A 24,531-nucleotide genomic window follows, 5' to 3' on the forward strand; every position below is an offset into this window, starting at 1 on the left:
TGCTTTTACCATTGCATATGCATGTGCTTCAAATGGAGAGTATTTTAGTTCATGACCATTGAAGCCATAGCTCATGAAAACAATTGGATTTGATATCCTCATCAATTTGGTAAGCTAGAATTCTTTTAGGCATAATTATAAACAACAAGCCCCTTTTGAAAAGTACTGCACACCAACATGGCTACCTTTCCTATAGCCATTGTGATTTTTTCAGAGGTTTTCTGCCATCAACATAACATTTGAATGAAATTGCACATCTCATGATGGCTGCAATATGCCTCGTTAGTTCAGCATAATCAGGAATCAGCCTTTTGAGGAAATTTATCTTATTGAAGAGTGACTGCACTCTAGGTTTGCTGGTAGAAAATGAGAGATTTTAAATTGCTTTTACTGATTTAGGATCAACATTTGTTCCCTCATTTGACACAATGTGCCCCATGATTTCTTATGAATAAAGTGCCTCATATAAAACTTCAAGGAACAGAAAGTTACATCATCTAAGCATAATGCTAACACAATATTCTCTCCCTATATAGGCTAGGAAAGAGAGCACTTGAGCTTGCACACCAATGGGCAAAGATTTCACACCTCTTCAAAACTACTCAAATTTAGCTTGTGCAATTAAAGCCAACTCTTGTTTGGAAAACATCAAATTTCCCATACTGAGGTTTGCTTGGGAGGGGGAGAGGTGTATTGCTAAAAAGTCGCATGGCAACTTGACCTACAAAGAAAGTTGATAGCTGCCAACCAAGTTGTATGCCATAAACCCTTGTAGTTGCCTTCGACCACCCAACAAACCCCTTAAAGAGGTCCTTTTCCAAGAAAGAGGTCAATAAAATGGAAATTAGATTCATCTTGCAGCCATCCCCAAAAGCCTCTAGGTGTTGGACATTTCATGTGATCAGCTGTTTCTTCTTTCTAAATACAATGCAAAATGCATCTGTAAATTTAGGAAATTAGATTCATCTTGCAGCCATCCCCAAAAGCCTCTAGTTGTTGGACATTTCATGTGATCAGCTGTTTCTTCTTTCTAAATACAATGCAAAATGCATCTGTAAATTTAGTTTTTCTTAAACCTTGCTTTGATAGCTAAACCTTGGTGTATTACTAGCCATCTCGTCAACTTATGTTTGAAGGATGTTCTTGTTTTTGAGATAATCTGATAATGCCATTGTTAGCTCACTTCAAGATCTTGGACCCACGATTGTTTGTTCAATTGGAGGGCAATGAAATGGAAATGATAAACTCGATTACATGAATCATTTGGTTTATAGTTGAGGGTTTTTTTTTGTGTTTTGCTTCCAATCCCTCCAATATGGGCATAAACTATGTATAAGCATTTTGAAAAGACGATGTGTAGGAATCATAATACATAGATCTTGAAAGGTGGATTTGTTTGTTGGGGTAAAACTTGGCTTGCATTTGTCTAAAATTATCTCTAGCTAACCAAGTGATCGCCTCATTTCTTGCATAAGATGGTAAGGTAATTTAGATAGACTACCATTACCTTTAGGTCCTCCAATCCTCTATGAATCGCTCTTTGAATAGTTGCCTTAGCATTGATCAACCCAAAAGGTATTGTTTCATAAGTGAAGGTTCCTCACAGAGTAGTAAAAGATATTTTGTACTAATCCTTAAGAACGGCTTCAATTTGATTGTAGTTTGAAAGCCCATCTAGTGGTGACATTATCTCCAAGCTTGTGACTATTTACAATACCTAGTCCAGAATAGACAATGGGTGGTAATCCTTTAAGGATGCTTGATTCAAGTTTTTGAATTGAGGTAAACCCTAATATCCCTACGTTACCCGGGGACACGTTCCTGGGCAAAAATCCCCCGTCCTCGTATTGAGGATGTTTCAGGGAAATTGCAAAATTTGTTAGAAACGTCTTGGAAACTTGGGGATGACAATGATTCTCAAAGGGGACGTCCCTCCATCCCCAATATGGTTGGGGACGTCTATGACATCCTCTAACCGTCCTGGGGACGACTAGTCATCCCCCTTCTCCCAATACATTAAAAAGATTTAAATGCTCAAAAAAATCATTTTTTAATTTTATTATAGGTCTGTAAAACTGGATTTTCACTAATATGACGGGTAACCATGTCTGAATCACTTCCAAAAGCACTTAGAAATAATGAGCAACAGCATGGTAATAAATTTCACAAGCACTTAGAACTCGGTAGTGCGTAAAAAAGTGGTTGCAGGTCTGCAATATTGGACTTTTCACTTATATGAAAGGTAAACAGGCCTGAATCATAGCTAAAAGCACTCAGAAATATGAATAACAGCTTGGTAATGAATTTCACAAACACCCAAAACTTTGGAGTGCATAAAGAAGTGGTTGTAGGTCATAATAGTAATGGAAGACTATCAAAATATCCGCCAACCAGAAAGAAACAATGAACTACATGCAAACAAGTGCTGGCATATGGACAATGTTTCAATTATGAATGCATATTGAGTATTGATAATGAATTCTGAATTATGAATGCATATTGAGTATTGACAATGAATGCTAAATTATGAATGCATATTGAGTATTGACAATGAATTCTAAATTTTGAATGCATTTGAGTATTGACGATGAATTCTAAACACAAATGTCAAATGTGGTATGTTAAGGTTCTATAATGTACATATATCTGCTTTATTCATGTTTTCATATGAATATAATGTATATACACATGCTTTATCTATTTTTCATATGAACATTTAAAATTTCCCTATATATTTAAATTTTTTCCTATATTTTATATAGCTGTCCCCTTTGCTGTCCCCAAAATTGGCAAAAAAATTTGCCATCCTAGAAACTCGTCCCGCCATCCCCTACCGTCCCCGTCCCGAAAACTCGGGGTAACATAATAACATCCCCATAAATAGGAAAGGCAATTCTTGCTGCTAGCATCTTTTGATTTTTTCTGGTCAGTTGTGTCTATTACCTTCTATATCTACCTTACAACGTGTTAATATGCATTACAACACGGTAGTCAGCTTTTGAGAAAGGGTTGCTGTGGAGAAGTTCATCTAAGAAATTCTCTTTGTGCACCATTTTAAATAAAACAAAGTGGTTGATTGACTTGACAAATTTCCAGGAGCAGTGAAATTGAGGGTTGTCAATATGAAGAGAGACTTTTGCAAATTACAGGGTTTTCTCTCAATACATGGCAATTTGTTGTAGAATTTGTACAGTTCATTTCTAGAGGTTTAAGACCCTTTTCATGAGCTTAATTATGTTATTGGAGGTCATTTCTGTTGTGTAGACTAGAGAGTTGGCTGTTGAAAGATAAGAAATGGTCACAGGTTTGAAATCATTTTTAATCTTCGTCAATTCTTGTTGTCTAGGGCAGCTACCTGTGCAAGAGGCTTTCTCTCCTCTTTCTATTGCTTAGGCAGTCCCATTAAATTCATATCATTGCTAGCAGGATATTTCAGAGTCTTGCCCACAAAAGAAGAATGCCTAGCTTTTCAGAGTGAGATTTTTAGCTGCTGAAGAAAAGGGGGTTTCAGAATTTATGGTGCATTCTTAAGGGACTTTCTGCAGCTGGAAGCATGTGTTGATGTAATTTTTGAAATAATTCATATAAAAAAAAAATTCTGTTAGAATATATGAGGATTCTTAAAAATTTGTAGTGCAGCAGAGGAAATGTTTTCTAGATTTTCTTAGGAGCACCTACGAAAGAAAATTGGGAACCCCCGGTCAACAGGGCCACTAGGTCAGGGCCTCTAAGTTAAATTGAACTGGTCATTTTGACTTGATTTGGTCTCTGATATGTTGAAGTTTAGTTTACTCTAATTAGTAATTTTTTTTTTCTTTTCCATATTAAAAAAAAGTTGGATATGCTAATGGTATAGAACTATTACAACTGATTCCAGGTCTTCATGATCTAGTGGTTTGGTGATGTTCTTGCAACTAGCTTTGTATATGGTTTGTTTTGGTCAACATTTTTCTTGCTAAACTCCTAATATTCTTGTATTCAATCATCAATTGTTGGACTGTTTGCATAGTCATGTCAAGCGTGTCATATCTAATTTTGAGAGTTGAAAAATCACTTGTGATTGTCGAGGTATTTTAGTAATATGTCCTTTCTGAATATTTGGGTTGTGCATTCATTATATATGGCTGGTACATTATTTGGTCTGTAACAATCAACTTTGTTAAATAGTGTCCAGTCACTTGATGAGCATTTATACAAACTTTTACCATTCATGAACACATTTCCCAAAGTTGAACAAAACTATTTACTTTGCAGAGAAGGCATTTTGGAACTGGAACACTGTCTACTTGTAATGATGGTGTTTGTTTTAGTATATACCCCTCTTAAAATTTGGCTTACTTGAATCTTGAATGTTGTAATTAGGGATTTGGTCGGCTTTTGTATGGAGAAGTTAAGAAAAGATTGCAGGATGTCGGAGTCTTAACTTTATTTTGTTGGGGTGATCACGAGTCAGAAGGATTTTGGCTTGAACAGGTATTTTTGATTGATTTTACTTTTTGGCTAAAAACAGGTGATTGTTCTGTCTTGATACAGATGAGTGCAGTTCACTAAGTTTATTACTGGTTACCAAAATTCCTTTTTTCATTGTTTGCATGCAATGCAGGGATTTTCTACACTCGCTGAGGTAGATGGTAAGGGAAAAGCTCGAAAGCTCCCAATTAAAAATGATGTCCGAAGGGCAATGTCCATGCCAGGCAGTGCCACACTGTTGGTTTCTCACTTAAATGGAGATAATTATGCTTCTTATAATGCCAAAAGTTTATCTCCTTCAAGGTACAGGAGGCAATGCAAGTTCTTATCACCTGGTTCAGACAATTCAAAGTCAAAAACATCTCCGGTTTCACATATAACTACTCCAATAGCAACTGAAGCAAAAGGAAGTACTGTTAAGCTTTTGACTAAAAAGTGTTGTTTTGAGGAAAGTATGGGGCCAGACCAAAACATTATTCGCACGGATACTGACCAGTCATTTCCTTGTGAAGATGCAAACAATGTGAATGTAGGAAGTATAGAAAACTCACCTGATAAACAAGCTTGTTTCAGAAGTAATGGAATTGGTGCTCCTATGAATTCCTCCGACTTTCCTGTCAAAGCTGAAGATGGTCAATTGGATAGCATGGCAAGTAGGTATTCTAGTACATTTTATTTTTGTAATCTGATGTGATAGTATTTTTCAGTGTTTATCTTCTTGAAGGCTTTAGAATTAACCATCGAATTTTTTATGTGTTGGTTGCAGAAGGTTTGAACATAAGCAGTGTAAAACACTATGATGATTCACCGATGAAATTTTGTGTGGAACGGGGAATCTTCAATTATAAATCTGTTGATACAGAGGAAACAGTCGTAGAAAAATCAAGTGATATACAAAAGGTGAACACTCCATGTTTACCTCAAAGAAGAGGTTTAAAGAGAAGGGGCCCAGCTGAAGAGTCCTATTCAAAGTCACTAAAAGTTATTGTGGATTATCAACATGATGATATTACTTTTGCAGAAAATGAGCATAATATTTTCCGTATATACAACAATGAAGGTGGAACTGTTAGGGCTTCTACTGCCTCATGCTTAATGCGAGAACCATTGGTGGAAGTAATTCCTTCCCAAACACAAGCTTCAAATTTGCAACAAGTTTTGGCTACTAAGAAAGTCTTGTCGGACAATCATTTGGAAGATTCCACAGCTGAAAGGCAACAGCCTATCATAATGCTTATGAATATGGCTGATGAGAGGAAAAAGACGAAGCTTACAAAGGTACATTTCTGTATGGCTGAATTTGTTGTATCTGATAAGGTTGTGAATTTTTTCTAGCTTCATAGAAATATGTGTTTGTGTTTTTTCTGTTATATGTTCTTGTTTTGGAACTTAAATATTTGAAGCCTAAATGCATTGTCAAAACTATTCAACTATATTTTCCTTCAACTGTAAAAATAATTTCATCTGACTACTCTTTTTTGTTGTGTCCTGCTGTATCTTTATTTGGAGCTGCTATAAAAATCACAGTTACCTTTATTAATAAAGGATCTTATTTGATTTTATAAAGATATGATGCTTGAATAGGCATCCACACTTCTTTTATTTATAGCTGTATCCGCTTGTCCAAATATCTGGTCAACTATTTTATATGAACAGATGTTCTTTAAACAGAAGCTCCTCTAAGTTTAGAGATGCTGGTCAGCTACCTATTCATAGGTGTGCCTTTCCAACTAGCAGTTCATCATCATAATACATGGGTGTGCCCCTTTGAGCTTCAACACCTTGAAATTGTCTTTAATCTCTAATACAGAGGTGCACCCTTGATGTTTGGGCATGAAGCTTATACTTGGATTTTTGTAAAACTATCAGCCTCCTTGTATGAGTGTGCACTTCGTGCTCCCATGCCCACCTGTGAATGGACTTTTTGAACTTGGTTTGATATTAGATTTTCTTTAGTGAGGTGCACACTCGCACTCAAGGTGCGACTTTGAATGAGCCTTTAAGTTTTTATTTGAAATTGAATTCCTCTTTTATAATTTGCTACTTCCTGCTTAGATATGCATCTGTATACATGCTTTTTGAAACTTGGTCTTTGCTTCCCTCAAGTGCACATCTCTAGTTCTTATGCACACCTTTAAACGAACCTTGCAATTTGATTTTGAAAACAAATCAACTCTCATTAACAGAAGTGTATGTGCCACTCAATGAGCCTCATGAATTTTGCATTTTGAAAATGGAATTCTTATATAACAATGGACTTCTTTTTCTTAAGACTGAGGTTGTTATGAAGACGAACTGTCCTCCTTTATCAGGCACACACCTTTACACATGACCTTCAAGTTTTTAAATTTGAAATCAGATTCCCTTTAATAAGGCATGCACCAATACATTAGGTGTGCACTTTTGCATGTTATCTTCAACCTTTGATGTGCACTTACTGGGTGCGCCTATATAGATGACGAATTCCTATGAAATTTGACATGCACACTTGATGAAGGTCTAAAATCTGAAATTCACCTTTTCTTGGTATGCACCTACTAATGTGTCATTGAACTTTGAAATGAAATCCATTCTCATGTTGAAGCCTGAATTTATACATTGCGAAGTAAAATTGGAATTTCCATTGTTGGGGGTGCACTTTGTGTTAGCAGGTGCAAGACACACACGAATGAAAATTGAACCTTGATTTTGAAAATATTCTCTCTTGGTCAAGCGCATCCTTGAGAGTGTGACTTAAACTTTGATTTCTGTATGTTTTGATGCGTCCTTCACTATGGCAGTCGGAACTTTGCAACTCAATCTTGACTTCCTCCCATTCAAGTGCACACCTTAAAAGGGGATTTTGACTTACTTTTCTTCGCATTCCTATGCACCTCCCAATTTGATTTCAAACTCTAAAAACTAAACTCATTCTTCTATAATATTGTGCTAATCTTCAGCTTTATCAAATTTCTTCTCCATCAAATTTTTACCTCTGCCATGAGGAATGACTTAAAGAAATGTTGATAAAACAAGATGAAGCTAAAGTGCTAGGAACTTTATAATGTGCTTCCAAATCTGAAAACTTAGATTGTTGAATATGATATCATGTTATTGCACATTCAACATAAACATAAAAACAACAATACAATAAAATAACAACATATTTACTTGGAGAAACCCTTTCAGGAAAAAGCTCCACTAAGAAAGAGCATAAGCATAGTTGGAAGACTCATGGGACTCGCCAAGGACTCGCCAAGACTCGTGAGTCTATTGGCGGGCTGAGTTGACTTGCCAAGGACTTGCGAGCTGAGTCCAGACGAGTCTTGGCACAAGACTCGCGAGTCTGTGCCAAGGACTCGCGCGAGTCCTAAGTTGGGACTTGCGAGTTTGACTTAAAGACTTGCGACACATAGAAACACACTCAACAAAAGAAATAAGAACACATCAAAAAATTATCTAATTTTTTTTTTCAAGTCGGTCTCATTCTCTTCATTAGAATATTTACATGAAATATAACATTTAAGTTCACATGAAATATTGAAATGTGACTTAATACTTTAAGTTATATTTCATGTATATATTGGCAGGATGTTTGAGAGTGGTTTCAGATCTCTAGGCGTTATAATGCAAATTCTAGGTTTTAGATCATTTAAATTTTCAGACAGTCAAATTTCAGTAATTAGTAGGCTCCTATTAGCATTCTCTCACTCTCTCTATCTCACTCACTTTATCTATGCCAAATTTTAGACCTATCTATCTCCCTATCAGTCTTCCTCTATCCCCTCTCTCTACCACTCTCTATCTCACTCTCTCCTCTCTCCCCCAAGATCTAGACCTATCTCTTTACCCCTCTCTCTCACCCTTAGATCTCAGCAGGTGGTGCTACCCTCAACCTAATTTTGGCGAGCTGGAGAAGCCACAATGGACTCCTAGAACTAGACTCTCTAGTTATATCTCTCCCTTGGTTTTCACTAGAGCTAGGAAGAGGAAGATGTAGTCTTCTCTTTAGTTTGTTCAATGTTGTTTTTCGCATTTGGACATATCATTATATGTAATTTTGTAAACATTTATAAACTTATGCTGCTGTTATACATTTTAAAGTTTGAAACTACGAGTATGAATGATGAAATTTCAAATATTGAGTGCTTGGAGATCATATGACATGTGTAATGTTTCAATTATGGCTCTTATGTTCTCTAAATGCATTAATTTCTTTTTTTTTTTTTTTTGTAAAACTACGGTTTTTTTTTTTTTTGTTGAGTCCTTGCCGAGGCCTTTCCCGAGTTTTTGTTGAGTTCGAGTCTGAGTCAAATTTTTTGGGCTGTTAAGTCTGTGGCGAGTTTGAGTTTTCCAACTATGAGGATAAGTATATTATTCTCTTCAAATGAGATTGTACAACAATACACCAACATTACGATCTTCGAGCAATCTGACAACACCGAAATATCTACAATTGAACATATAAAACTACTATTTCAAGGCTCTAATTTATAGGAAAAAGTGAGAGACAAAACCACTGTGGTATCCTAGAACAGAAGATGGAAACCACTCCCAAACCCCCCACCTCCCATAATGGAGAACCCATAAACATAACTAGCATACCTATCTTTAGAAAAATCAATGTAAAACACGCCAAGAGATTTCATTATAGAGGAGCAATATTAAATGTATTTTTCTTTATTTACATTTTTCTATCTTTATTTATTTTTTATTGAAAGATTTATTTTTAAAATTACTTATTATGTAATTTGATAAATAAAATAGTAAGTAGTATATACTTAAATAAATAAAAATATAAATTAGTAAGTAATATTTTTGAAATAATAATAATTTTAAATTTTAAATAAGATTTTTTGTCACATTATTTATTTTATATTTTATGAAAGAGTTATTTTATTTTCCAATAAGAAGACAATAAATATAAAAAAAATTGCATAAAAAATAAAAGTTATTTTAATGTTTACTTCATCTGTTATTTTTTTTTATATGATTACCATTTTTAATATTTATTTAAAAATTTCAATCTCAAATCATCAAGCATTGAAATGATAGTGATATTTATATTTTACTTTTGCCAAATGTTTTATGTTAAAAAAGCCATTTTATTTACTTAAAGAGTTATTTTATAGTTAGTATATTTACTTTAAAGTTGGTTTTATTTAATTTTATTCACTTAATAGCTACTTTATGATTTTAGTTTTCATTTTTATTATTTTTGAATGTTAGCTCTTTAATAGTTTTTGTTAACACACTCACATCTCACCTCATGCTGCCACTGTAATTACGCCTTGCAGCGTAATAAATGATAAAAGATTACATGGATTACATGGACGCCTAACCCACAACCAATCAAGTCCGGTAAATACCTAGTGTGCCAATACTCTACGATGGCCTCAACAACTAACATTCACAACATGCAAACCTTGACATTCTACTTAGGAGAACATGCAAATGACATGTGTCAACATGGAAGTCCAACTATACCCTACTCCCAAAGTGGGTGCCTAAAAGGAATATTTTTGGCAATATGCTTTGTAATTGCCACCGATGATTGGATCCACATCAATGAATTAAATTACAGTGTCTCATAGGTAAATAAATATAAATATTTTTGTTACATGACTTAGGTGGCCAAGTACCTATTCTAACGATCATGGAGATACATGAAAATGACTTAGGATTGCAAAGTTAATGTCACCTAATCCTAACATTCTTCCACTTGACATTATACAATACATAAAAATAATAAAGTACAGTGATTAAGGCCCATGGCCTTCCTGCACCTATTGTTGGATTCGTGAGAGAATTTGCAGCATTATCCAAAGTGTCAACTTTCTTTAACAAGACCTTACCATTTTCAACCATTTCTTGCACAAAGTGATATTGAAGATCAACATGCTTGGTCTAAGCATGATACCTAGAATTGTTGTCACAATCGATCCTCACAATCTTGCAATCAAAACCAATACTTGTACCGAGTCTCTATAACCATATCGCCTTCTTAGAGGCATGTGTAGTGACCATATACTTTGCTTTTGTGGTGGACAAAGAAACCGTAGGTTGTCTTACTCATCCAACTTACTTCACCTCCAAACAAAGTAAAAACATAGCCATTAATGGACCTTCAAGTCACCTGCCCAATCTGCATCAACAAAACTTTGTATGTCCAATGACTTAACCACATCATTAGTACCTTGATAAACCAACCAATACTCAAAAGTTTTTCACAAATATTTAAACACCTCTCAAAAAGATCCAATGCTCTCTACCAAGGTTAGACATAAACCTACTCAAAACTTGCATTTCTTGGGCAATATTTGGTCTAGTGCAAAGAATTGCATACATCAAACTACAATGATACCAACATAAGCAAACTTAGACATCTCTTCAAAATTATCATCAGAATTAGGACACATGTTTAAACCAAGCTTAGTACCAATTGGAAAAGGAATATTTACTGGCTTGCAATCCTCCATATTAATTTTTTACAAAATGCTATCAACATACTCCGACTTAACAAAGCTTTTTATGTACCCGATATTTGCTGATCTCCATCTCAAGGATATATTTAGTGCCAAAAAGCTAGGTTGCGTGTTCGGGTTCAAAGAACTGGTTCGCCAGTACAACAAAATTTTGAAATGGGGTTTGGGTTTGTTAGTAGAAAAACATACCGACATACCTACACACCTACATACATACATACATACTTACATACATACATACGTATACATTCATATATGTATGTATGCAGCCTATAAGCATGAATTAAGATTAGACTGTCCCATAATATCATATAAACAACAAAAGCACCACAAACTTGTAATCATTCATAGCATCATATACTTCAAGTTCAACATCAAAATATTAAAATGATAATATCAAGTTTAAGTATCATTGTTTCAAAATTCAACTTGCAACAATTGGAACTTTATACTAAGTTTAAATCATCTAATGGATTCTTCTTCTTCTTCTTCAATGGCATTAGTTGATTCACAAATATTGCCAAGGCCAATGGGATCAGCTGCACCGATAACATTCTTGCTGTCCAAGTCCTCCAATGCAGCAACTGCATGATGAGAAGTGGAAGAATCCAAGTCCGTGTGCTCTACATTCATATCCCACATCTTTGACTCCCCTTCTTTGTATTCATTCTGCTTGTGTGAAAGGAGACACAAGTTGGAATGCACATATACTAAGTTCTCCAGTCTTTTTGATTGCAAACTATTGCGATTTAATGAGTGGATGAAAGAATATGTGCTCCAATTTCTTTTTGATGTAGATGAACTAGCAACCTATGAAGACAAGACAAAGTAAACAATTAAAACTAAATTATTGAAGTTACAAAATTATTAGCAACCTATGAAGACAAAGTATTAAAATTATAAATAAAACTTACTTGTGATATAATTTTGATTGTGAGGGGCTGCAGCAATTGGAATTGTTGGCCATGGAGGTACCACCGACTATGAGCATCCTTCTTAAATCGATGACGAACAACGTCAATACTTAGACCTCTTGCATTCACAAACTCTACGAACTCATCTGAAATCAAATCTCGCATGTCATCATCAGGAAAGAGTCTAAGGAATGCTGCCTTGTACCCATCAGACACTTCTAAATCTCTATATGGTGGAAGCCTTCCCAGCATATCGAGATTTTGGTTGCTATAATATTTTGGTGTCAATGCATAGGCAAGATGTAGAGGAGTGGTCATCTTGTTCCATCATTCTACAACAATTGTTTGAAGAAGGTCTCCTTAGTGTCTTGCTCTTTGTCATTTATGATTTTCTTCATCTTCTCAAGCACTGAGTTGATGCCATCATACACCTCTCCAATGCAAGGCCTATCCATGTCAGTGTAGTGAAGCAAGCCCATAATGGTCTCGATGAAGTGAAGGAGATACTCCACATTTTCCCACCATGAGTCGTCCAATATCCTTAGCCTAATTTGTGTTTCCCTCTCAGTGCTGCTTTGCTTCCATATAGACCAATTATTGCTGATCACCATATTGCAAAGTGCTGCTTACACTTTCACAAGTCGTCTCAAGACGATTAAGTTAGATGCAAAACGGGTCTCAACAACCTGTGATAGAAATTAAAGCAAAAAAATACAATTAAATAGAGACAAACATGTAAAAAGAATACACATTACACAATTAAATTAGGAAAATCAGAAAATATAAAATACTAATTTTAATTTAAAAAAAATTAAATTACTAATTCAAGTTCATTTACCTTCAATAGCTCCAAATTTGAGAATAATCTGAAATTTATTGAGACATGGTGGTTTGTGATGAACATTTGGATGTCCTCAGCCTCTGCATACACTTCTTTGATCCACCCAATTTTATTCCCAATCCTTTGTAGCATAAGATTGAGTGAGTGGACTGCACAAGGTGTCCAAAAGATATGCTAATATTGCTTTTCCACCAACAAACCAACAGCTCTACAATTCTTTGCGTTGTCCGTTATGAATTGAACAACATTTCTAGGTCCCCACTGTCTCAATTGCAGAGATGAGAATTTCAACAATAAACTGCCCATCTTTTACTTGCCCCTCACAATCCACATATTTGAAAAACATTGCCCCTTTAGGGGACATTGCTATGACATTGATCAAGGGACAATTTCTTGAATCTTTCCACCCATCTGAAGCAATGGATACCCTTGTCTCAATCTTTGAATCCCTTATGGGCTTCAATGCATCCTCAACCCCCTTGACCTCTCTTTCCAACAAGGTGTTGCGTATCTTCTCATAACCGGGGCCCTTATACCCTTTTGGAGCTTCATTAACACTTTTCAACATCTTCTTCCAATATGGGGAGCGAACAACACTAAAAGGCAACCCATTTGCATATTGCATCTTGCTATATCTTGGTCGGCAATGTCCCAAATCTCATTTTGAGATGAAGTTTCCAAAGGTCCCTTTCTTTTGCGTGGAATGGGTGCTTGAGTTTCAGTGTCAGGCTCAATTGCGGTAGTATAAAAGGGGTGTTCTTCTATCACAATATTTGAAGATGTGGGCTGCATTCCCTTTGATCCTTTTTAATGTGCATATTTTGTCTACGTGCTTCTCTCTCTTCTACTTTTTCATGCTCCATGATATATTTTAATACTGTGTTATTTGCTATAGGAGCATTTTTTTTTTAGGGCATTTCTTGACTCCTCTTCCAGCCTTCCAGGTATTCCAAACAAATGGCTTGCCACCTGGAAATATGAACCATTCCTTTCTTTATCACAACCTCGACATTTCCAATGGAATCCCCCACTTCGTGGAAGGGGTCTTATAATATCAACATACTTCCACAAAGGAGAATCAAAATTTGGTTGTTGTTCATTATTGCCTATGGAGGAAGAGGTAGATGCCATTGTAGTTCCTATGGAAAGAAATTTTATATACATTCAAACTAAAAACAAGAGAATGGAAAAAAAATAGGTAGATCATTTGGACAATTATGAACTAAAGAGAAATGAAAAAATTTAAAAAACTTAAACAAAAACAAAATAAAATGAAAAAAAACTTACCTATTTCACCCAATAGAAGCTTGCAAAGGAGTAGGAATGAAGCACAAACATTTGATCAAGCTTCACAAATCAATCTTCCAACTTCCTCTTGCTCAACCAAACTTTTGCTCAACCGCCTATTTACTCTAGCTCAAGAGAAAACAATCTACTTGCACACCAAATGATACCTAAAACCCAACATAAGTCATTTTATAACCACTATTTAGGGTTGTGGATGTCAAATTTTTATTACATTTGCAAAAAAAATTGTGTTTGTTGACACTTTTCTGGCTAGATTTGCATGTGGTTCATCGGAATTCGCTTGTGTCTGTCCCGGGTTCGAACCTCGTCCGTCTTATTTGAACCAGCCACCATGGTCACAGACCCATAGGCGGACTAGCTTCGGATTTGGATGCAATTCAGACCGGATTGGTACCAGGGGGCTAGAGGGCCGAACCAGACATCCTAGCCAAAAAGTTGAGTCTTGAGCTCCCTAATCATCACCTTATTGTTACCCATACACAATATGTCATCAACAACCAAGACAATAATTGGTATCTGATTATCAATAATCATCATATAAACAGAAGGATCCTCCTTGCTCCTAACAAAACCCAACTTCAATGCATAGGCATCAAATTTTTGGTACCACATCTTAGGTGACTATTTTAGACCATACAATTACATTTTTAATCTACAAACCAAGTGTTCTTTTCTTTTCACAACAAAACTTGTACATTGTTGCATATAAATCACCTCCTCAAGATTCCTATGTAGGAAAGTAGGTTTAACATCTGTTTTCTCAATCTTAAAATCACAAGCAACAACAATAGATAAAAATATTCTAATAGAAAAATAGCTCAGCAATAGGAGGGGAATTTCACCAAAATCAATTCCCTCTCTCTTGTAGCAGCCCTTGGCCATCAATTTGGCACTGCACTACTCTAACCAATTGTTTACACTAAATTTCCTTTTTAATACCCACTTGCAACTGGTGGACTTTCTTCCTTTTAGCAAACTAACAAGAGATCAACTATGACAACTCTCCAAAGCCATCATCTCCTCTTGTGTGGCTTGCATCCAAGACTCACTATCCTTCGAAGACAGAGCCTCTTTGAAAGATATAGGTTCTTTGTTAGTTTTTAACAAAGTAAATACACAACAAAAATCTGGTGGGCTAGATTTGTCCATTGGATTCCGTTGTCTTGAAGAAATTCTCCAGGTTGGAGTGATGGGCTCGCCATGTTCTTTTGTATCCTCATCTTGCACATCATCTGGACCCTTGCTTTCTTTAGTCTTTTTCTACATGCGTATCTTTTGTTTCTCCTTTGGTTGTTCTTCACTTGAATAAGCTCTGAACTCCTTGAAAATAACATCTCTAGAATAAATCATTTTTTGGGTTAGAGGATTCCAAAGCTTGTAACCTTTTACATTCTCATTGTTGATTTTGAATCAGACAAGATAGCAATAGCAGAAAACCAGAACAAGGAACACAAAGAACACCAAAATACCCTGGGAAAACCTCCCTCTTGGAGGTGAAAAACCCAGCTATAATCTTAGATCTTTATTGCACAAAATCAGTAGGAGTCTTTACAAATCAGCTTCACACATTAAGCACTCAGAACATCAGAATGCACATTGAACTAGAGCACATTGCAACATACTTGTTTCGCTGATCAAATAAGGAAATCCGCTAGATTAGATATGAGAGAGCCGACCAATGGATGAGTGCACTGTCACAGGAGGTGAAGGACTGAATTCGCCGTCATGAAGGGAGATTCTGTACTTCAGATTGGTTCGCTGCCCTAGCAGATGAATTCGCTGATCTTAGAGGTGATTCGCTGCTCTTGGAAGATGTAATTCGCTGCCCTAGAAGAATGTATTTGCTGACTGAATGATGGAAGTAATTCGCTGGTACTCTGCTGAAGAAATTCGCTGAATAGAGTATGAATGAATGAGATCGCTGAATGTGTGATGATACAATGATTCACACTTTGTATATATATGAGTCTTAGCCTCCCACTTCACCCTAACAAGGAGCAATTTAATTACAATATAATGCTTTAAGCTTGACGCCCAATATAGGTTCAGCCCTATTTCCATAGGGTTAGCCCTATTCACAAGTTACGTCGCCCATTATAGGGCTAGAGTCATTTACAAGTTACATTTAATTGCACAATATTGTGACCAAGGCCGATAGGCCAATTAGTCACACACACGTGCTAGGTCGGCCCTAGAAGGGACCCGACCTAGCTACAAAACATCAACACACCCTCTTAGCTAGGGAGGAGACCTTCTCAAAGTCTGAGTCACATAGTGACAACCATCATGGCTACTCCCATAAAAAAATGCAAATGAACACAACCACCATGGCTACTCCTAGAGGGTGGGTCCATCATGGCTACTCCCATGAATGGAATTACAAATGAACACAACCACCATGGCTACTCCCAGAGGGTGGGTCCACCATGGCTACTCCCATGGATGGAAACCAAATAAACATCACGAAGTTCACCATAGCTACTCCCAGAGGGTGAACAAACACAAGTGCTAAGTCATGGAATTTCTTCCATGACATCCACCATGCCTACTCGCAGAGGGTGGATAAACACAAGTGCTACATCATGGAATTTCTTCCATGACATCCACCATGCCTACTCGCAGAGGGTGGATCCACCGTACCTACTCACAGAGGGTGAAACAAGGGCTTTCACCTCAATTTTCTCTCACAGAGAAGAATGCATTAACCAAAAGATGAGGCTTCCTCTGAACGTGAAATGTTAGGCTCCCTCTAAAGCTGAAATGTCAGGCTCCCTCTGAAGTTGAACTGACATTTCCTCCTTTTAGAATAAGAAATATTCTAAGTTGACATTTGACCTTGGCTCCTCCTGAGGTGTCCCTATGTCAACTTCTGCAAAAGAAGCTAGAGGAGTAGACCTGAATTTGCGCTCTCGAGCATAGTGACCATACTCATCACACCTAAAACATTGAATGTGAGATAAGTCCTTCTTTCTTTTTGATTCAAAGACAAGATTTGATTCTCTGTCTCTATCCCACTTCCTTCTTTTGCCTCTTCCCATATGTGTAGCAAGGACTTGATTTTCCACATCATAATGATCATGTTCAATTCCTCTTGCTATCAATCTTGACTCTTCTTGAATACAATCAGCATGAAGGCGATCAAATTTGGGAAATTTGGATCTCCCACTTATGCCTTGGATAAATGGCTCCCAAGAGTGAGGAAGGCCATTCAACGCTAGCATGACTAGGTCCTTGTCCACAACTTCATCTCCAATGGCGCTAAGCTGATCTCAAGTGCTCTACTTGTGTTGTTGATCTCATACATCCCTTCCAATGTCTTGAACATATCTTTGGCTGAAGACATCTTGGAGATGATAGGAACAAGATGATCTTTCATGGAGTCAATTAGAATCTTCTTGGCTTTGACTACATTCTTCTTGAATTGGAGTTTCTCTTCTTGATCTTCAGGCTCAGGCTGATCTTTTCCTTCTACAAACTGAAGTAGATCATTCTCTTCAAGTGCAATAAGAACTCTAACCTTCCACGAGGTAAAGTTCAAAGCTCCATCAAGTCTATCTTCAACCTTTAAGCCGGTCACCATCTTCAATGCTGGAAATTGCTTGATGTAGGTGAAGTGTGCTTCGTTGCTATCAGACGGTCTGACCACAACTGAGTCAACCTGGCTCTGATACCATGTTGATTTTGAATCAGACAGATAGCAATAGCAGAAAACCAGAACAAGGAACACAAAGAACACCGAAATACCTTGGGAAAACCTCCCTCTTGGAGGTGAAAAACCCAGCTATAATCTTAGATCTTTATTGCACAAAATCAGTAGGAGTCTTTACAAATCAGCTTCACACATGAAGCACTCAGAACATCAGAATGCACATTGAACTAGGGTACATTGCAACATACTTGTTTTGCTGATCAAATAAGGAAATCCACTAGATTAAATATGAGAGAGCAGACCAATGGATGAGCGCACTGTCACAGGAGGTGAAGGACTGAATTCGCTGTCATGAAGGGAGATTCTCTACTTCAGAATGGTTCACTGCCCTAGCAGATGCATTCGCTGATCTTAGAGGTGATTTGCTGCTCTTGGAAGATGTAATTTGCTGCCCTAGAAGAATGTATTTGCTGACTGAATGGTGGAAGTAATTCGCTGGTACTCTGCTGAAGAAATTTGCTGAATAGAGTATGAATGAATGAGATCGCTGAATGTTTGATGATACATCGATTCACACTTTGTATATATATGAGTCTTAGCCTCCCAATTCACCCTAACAAGGAGCAATTTAATTACAATACAATGCTTTAAGCTTGGCACCCAATATAGGGTCAGCCCTATTTCCATAGGGTTAGCCCTATTCACAAGTTACATTGCCCATTATAGGGCCAGACTCATTTACAATTTACATTTAATTGCACAATATTGTGACTAAGGCCGATAGGCCAATTAGTCACACGCACATGCTAGGTCGGCCCTAGAAGGGATCCAACCTAGCTACAAATCATCAACACTCATTATAAATTATGAAGCTGCATTTCTAAGCTTTTGGATCTAGTTTAGATCGCTTCTCTTGAGGCACATGAACATAAGCCTCACAATGAAAGATGCTTAAATGTGAAATATAAGGCTTTCTACGTGTCCACACTTAATAAGGAGTTTTATGAACAATAGTTGAACAAGGAGATTTATTAATCAATAACAGGTAGTACTTACAACTTCTATCCATAAGCATCTATCAAGCTTAGTAATACTCAATATACACCTAGCTCTTTCCATCAAGGTTCCATTCATTCTTTCTACTAACCTATTTTGTTGGGGAGTATAAGTAGTTTTTTGTTGAACAATTCTTGCATGCTTATAGAACTCATCAAATTCCCTAAAACAATATTCACCCTCATTGTCACATCTTAACACCCTTATTTATAATCTGTTTGTTTTTTAACTAAGGCTTTAGATTTCTTAAACTTAGTGAAAACCTTAGATTTTGTAAGCATAAAATAATTCCGAGTGTATATTGAGATATCATCATTGAAAGTAACATAATGGCAAGATTTTCCAAAAGAGTCAACATCCATTGGTCCAATTGAATCTGATTTAATAATCTTTAATAATATTTAATAATCTCTCATCTTTATTAGTCCCATCAGAAAATAATGATTTATTTTGTTTACCAAATACACAATGTTCACATAAATCATTTCTACCAATAGAATAATAAAAAAAATTGTTAAACCAACTTTTTATTAAGAATGGTCCTAATACCTTTCTCTTATGTGGCCCAATATATGGTGCCACAACATACATGCATTTTTAGTGTTAGTCACATTCATAGAATTACAAAAAGTGGAGGCTTAATCCTAAACAAAGTCCTTATCTGAATATACTTTAGCATCCACCAAATTCTCTCTTACCAAAACAACCAGACCTCTCAAGTGTCACATGCATTCCATAATCATTTGACTTGGATACAAAAAGTAAATTTCTCGCAAATCTCAGAATATGTAAAACATCATCAATGGTTTTAAACCTTCCATCACCAAAACATAACTTTACCTTTCCCCTATCAACAATCTCCTTTGTGCTGTTATCGCAAGGAAAACATCTTCTCCATATTAAGTTGAATATCTAGAAAATCACTCCTCGTGAGGATTCATATGGTAGGAGTAACTTGAATTAATAAACCAAGCATCACCACAAATAGTGTTAGGTGAAATATACAAAGCATCAAAATCATCATCATTTGAGGACTTTTCCATGAAGTAATTTGCACTCTTTTTCTTATTTTTGCATTCCTTCTTCACATGCCCTCTCTTACTATAGTTCCAACACTTTGTTCTTTCCAGAGGTTTTAGAATATCCTTTTGACTTTTCTTTTTGTCCCCTTTAGGCCCTCCTTTCTCTTTGGACCTACCCCATACATGCAAAGCATTTTGGGAGCTAACATTCATGGTCTTTCTTCTCATTTTTTTCTAAGAAGTGTATCAATGAAATTGTGCATCTTTGGCTTCGCACTAACACTACTTATGGCAATGATTAGAATTTTTGAAGGTTTGAGAAAAGAATAAAGCAATAAAATGAACAATTTTTCATCTTATATCTTAACATCTACTAGTGCAAGCTGACTTAAAATCAAATTGAAAGCATTTAAATGATCTGTAATAGAATCACCACCTTCATCTTTAAAGAATATAAATGTCTTTACAGATAAAGCTTGTTAGACAAACTCTTAGTTTTGTAGATTTCACCTATCCTCTTCCATGACTTGTATGTGGTAGCTTCCTCAGAAATGTTCAAGAGGATGAAATCTGCAACACAGAACTAAATGGTTCCTCATGTGTTCTCGTCCAAATTTTTTCAATCTTAATTAGACATAGTAGATGACCTCATTTCTTGTGAAACTAACAATCACTAGTCTCTTTCTTCAAAGAGATCTTCCATCTTCAATTTCCACATCTCATACCTAGAACCATTGAACTTCTTGATATCCCGACAAGATGTAGAGGCCATGATATACAATTTTCTTCACAAATCTTCAAAACCCACAATGAAAAGCTCCCACTGTAGCCAAAAAACCTTCAACACTTAAAATAAAGGCATCCCTCTCTTAACAACAACACACCAACATTGCAATCTCTGAGCAATTTGGCAGCACTTGGATACTTGCAACTGAACATATGAAACTACTATCTCAAGGCTTCAATATAAGGAAAATGTGTGAGAGAACCATTGTGGCATCTCGAAATAGGATGTGGAAGCCACTTGCAAAAACCCACCCATGCCTCCCACACTGGACAACCCATAAGCTTAGTAAATAATAATAAAAGATCACATGGTCTTCACATGGGCGCTTAACTCACAGCCAATCAAATCTAGTCAATGCTTAGTGCTCCATTACTCTCCAACGGCTAACATGCACAACATGCAAACTTGAGAACCCCACTTAGGAGAATAGGCAAATGACATATGTCAACATGAAAGGACATACAAGTCCAACTATAACCTACTCCCAAAATGGATGCCTTAGAGGAATATTTTGACAATATACTCTGTAAATCGTCACTGATGATTGGATCCACCTCTACGAATGTAATTACAATTTATCATCAGTAAATAAATATTAAATTTTTTTTTCACACTTGAAAATGACTTAGGACTGCAAGGTTAACATCACCTAATCCTAGCAAAAAGTTTTGTTCCATGATCTTGTGAACATTTAGAAAAGGACAAAAAGACAACAACCAATGTGACCTGTCCTTTGGAAAATGACAGATTTTAGCTTTAAACTCTGAAACAATACAAAAATTTCATGTGACTACAACACAATGAATATAATGTTAAGTTGGATTTTTCAAATGGTATTTACAATTTTATGCCTCTACAGTCACAATATTTCATTATTAGATGCATTAGGTTAATTTATTACTTATAGGATAGGTCATGAGTTTTTATTTTTCGTATCCATAGATCAGACAAATTAATGTTGATAGAATTGAAGTGACAAAATAGCCCAGTTGAAAAAACCTATTTATAAGCCTTCAGCTGCCATTTTATATATATCAGGGTCAGTACGTATTGAATTTTATACATGCATACTAGAACTCTGTGTTACTATTGATATGTCTTTTTAGTCTTGATCATTTTATTTCAACTTCATAGTACATTTTCTGTTGTGATTCTGAATATGTAGATTGTAGAGAAGATGGGAGGTGTTGTTTCTTCAGTTGGAAACATCTGCACACATGTTGTCACAGGGCAAGTGAGGCGGACCCTGAATTTCAGTACTGCGCTTTGTGCCGGGTAATATCTAAATATCTGTGGAGGTTATGAATACACTGTTATATCATATATTTATTTGAGATAATATAAATAACTTCAAGGTCATAATGCATTAACTAGTTAAGAATTTATCATGTTTTTTTTGTGCAGTGCTTGGGTAGTTTCTCCAGACTGGCTGAAAGCCAGCTTTAAGGAAAACAAATTTATTGGTAAGTAGCATAATTAATAGCACACATTTGTGGTATTTTATATGATTGCAAAGGGCTAACCTTGTTATCTGCTGGTGTGCTAAATTTTGGGTGCATTGCAGATGAGATGCCGTTTATCTTGAAAGACAAAGCTTTTGAGTCAAAATATGGAGTAAATGTGGAAGATGCGGTTCTAAGGGCTCGTGCTAATCTGCACAAACTGCTTGATGGTTTTCATGTGTATCTTACGTCACATATTCAACCACCAGTGGAGGTGCTTTCATCTATTGTGGAATCTGCAGGTGGAAAGGTGAGTAATACATTTCATATTGTGCTTAACATAGCAATGGGTGTGGCATTAGTTGGTAATAACTTGGAGCTTCGTTCTGGACATAATTATGCCAGGTTGTGCTTAGCCTGGAAAAGGGGCTAGTCTCCTCCCACACATTTGCATTGACTTGTGAAGAAGATACGTTAGAAGCTCTAGCGGCAGCAACAACAGGGATGCCAACTTTCACTAGTGATTGGTTCATGTGTTGCATAATGAAACAAGAATTCGACTTCAGTGCTCCACAATTCACAGAATCTTTGCAATAATTCAATTTTTTTATGGTTAACAGGGTATAAAATGCAGTGTTCTGCAAAAAATCCAAAATCTTGATTATTGTGGGTATCTCTCTTGTTCGTAATTTGTTAATATATCCTTAGAGGACTTCCTCTTTTAATAAATCAATCTGCTATATTTTCCTATCAAGAAGATAAAACTGTGGCCTGTTTACTCTTGTATACATTTATTTATGTTTTTTCTTTTTTAGTTTCATGGGATAGAATTGTGTGGAAATTTTGTATTCCAATTTTTCACTTTATTGTTTCTTGCTTCATACAATTAGAGATTCTATTTCATGCTTGGTGTATTATTCTGGTAAATGTTTTGACGTCTCTTAAGTGATTTCCTAGAACGATAGTGCAAATGGAGAATCATACCATGGTCAAAGAAAGTGGTACAGACTAACTAATTCATGAAAGCTGTATTTCAAACTTCATATTCAAGCCCCTAGCCCTTGCTAATGGAAAGTCATATAACTATTAAACAGGATTTGTAAGGCAGATACATTTTTGTTGTGTTACATATCACCAAAATATGTGGAATTTGTGAATGATGCCACTTTCTAGAAATCAAGAAATTTTATTAAAAGAAAAGTTTTGGGGTTGCTAGTGCTTAACCTAAGTTTGGCAGTCAAAACAAGGCTCAGAAATGCTGATATATATGACTGTACAATGAGAAATAATCAATAAGTCATATTGTTTGGAAATGTCCATCCACTAGAGCATAGCAAAAATGCATGTGGCAGAACTTAGGTATTCCTAATGCCTCTGTTTTGGTGGACTGTCTATTAGAGGAAGCTTGGAATGAATGATGAAAGAAAGATCTCAATATCGTCTATGTGACCAGCAGTCTTTGGGACCATAAGCAGAAGTAAAACAGAACTGAAACAAGACCATAAGAGATGAGGGCCCTCAATTAGCCTTGTGAGATTTATAAACCCTTTTTGATGTTAAATCTTCTATAATGGATCTTGATCAAAAGCTTGTTGTTTTGTTTGGTCTCACCTCCTCAGACTAGGTGGTTAGGTTGCCCACTCTTAGGTCGCCTTCATACTTGATATGCATGTCATTGTAGGTTGTGTGCTCTATGCTCTATGTTGTTTTGTCTCTAACACTACATTATTGTAAATGAACATGCTCTTATTTCCCAATCATTAGATATCGTCCACATGCTGATCTCACATTTAAGATAATGTGATTCAGTCTTTAATTAGGCTATTAAAATCTTTGCCTTTGATTTAATTTGTCTCATTCATAGACATTTTTGTCATATTCCTACAAGGGGTTGAACTCTTTGATATATTATGCTTTCTTTTGGCCAAATTTGTTGTCCATGTGACAATCCTATGTTTTTCACATACTTTATAAATTTCCTTAGTAGTGTTTGGATACTCAATTAGTGTACAATTTATTCATCCATTTGTTGTTTTGTTTCATCCATGTGTTCTTCATCATCATTATAGGCCAAATATGGATCTCTATGTTTTAAGTTTTTTTGAGCTAACATTTGAGCCACTCTTGAAGTCTGTAATGAGAAAGTACTTGTTTCTACTCATAGAATCTCATACAAAACCAAAGTTTTGACTTCGAGGCTTTTTATGATTTAATGCATTTTGATTCTATGTGATGACCCCAATTTCTAGCTGTCGGCCCTAATATTTAATGAAAATTTTAACAAATGAAAAATTATTAAATATTTTTCAATATTGTTTTGGGTCGACATAGTGAGAGGCTTTCTTAATAAATTAAGTAAATGATTTTAAAAAGTCAATTCTAAAGTCGACCTGTTGCTTATGGCAGTTAACTCTTAATTGGCCTAATTGCACTTGTATTTATATTGATTGTTTTTGCTTGAGGAGGCATCAGAGTATCTTGAACGTTTCTGCATTGGATGAATGCATCTGAAAACTCAAACGCCAACCTGAGTCTTCACAACTGGCTTGTCCATGACAGCTGTTGGAGGCAAATCACA

The 24,531-nt window shown here is 36.0% G+C and overlaps 1 protein-coding gene across 1 annotated transcript in view; it reads left to right on the forward strand.

Moving 5' to 3' along the window:
- The window catches only part of LOC131047481 (uncharacterized), a 106,782-nt gene extending 84,011 nt beyond the window's left edge, over positions 1-22,771 (forward strand). The window contains exons 8-14 of the mRNA XM_057981389.2: positions 4,363-4,473; positions 4,604-5,123; positions 5,237-5,748; positions 21,677-21,786; positions 21,916-21,974; positions 22,076-22,263; positions 22,359-22,771. Coding sequence (XP_057837372.2) covers positions 4,363-4,473; positions 4,604-5,123; positions 5,237-5,748; positions 21,677-21,786; positions 21,916-21,974; positions 22,076-22,263; positions 22,359-22,550 — 1,692 coding nt within the window. The 3' untranslated portion in view covers positions 22,551-22,771. The remainder of the gene's footprint in view (positions 1-4,362; positions 4,474-4,603; positions 5,124-5,236; positions 5,749-21,676; positions 21,787-21,915; positions 21,975-22,075; positions 22,264-22,358) is intronic.
- The last annotated feature ends 1,760 nt before the right edge of the window (positions 22,772-24,531 follow it).

This window comes from Cryptomeria japonica, chromosome 11 (genome assembly GCF_030272615.1).
Source record: "Cryptomeria japonica chromosome 11, Sugi_1.0, whole genome shotgun sequence".
NCBI classification, from domain to species: domain Eukaryota; kingdom Viridiplantae; phylum Streptophyta; class Pinopsida; order Cupressales; family Cupressaceae; genus Cryptomeria; species Cryptomeria japonica.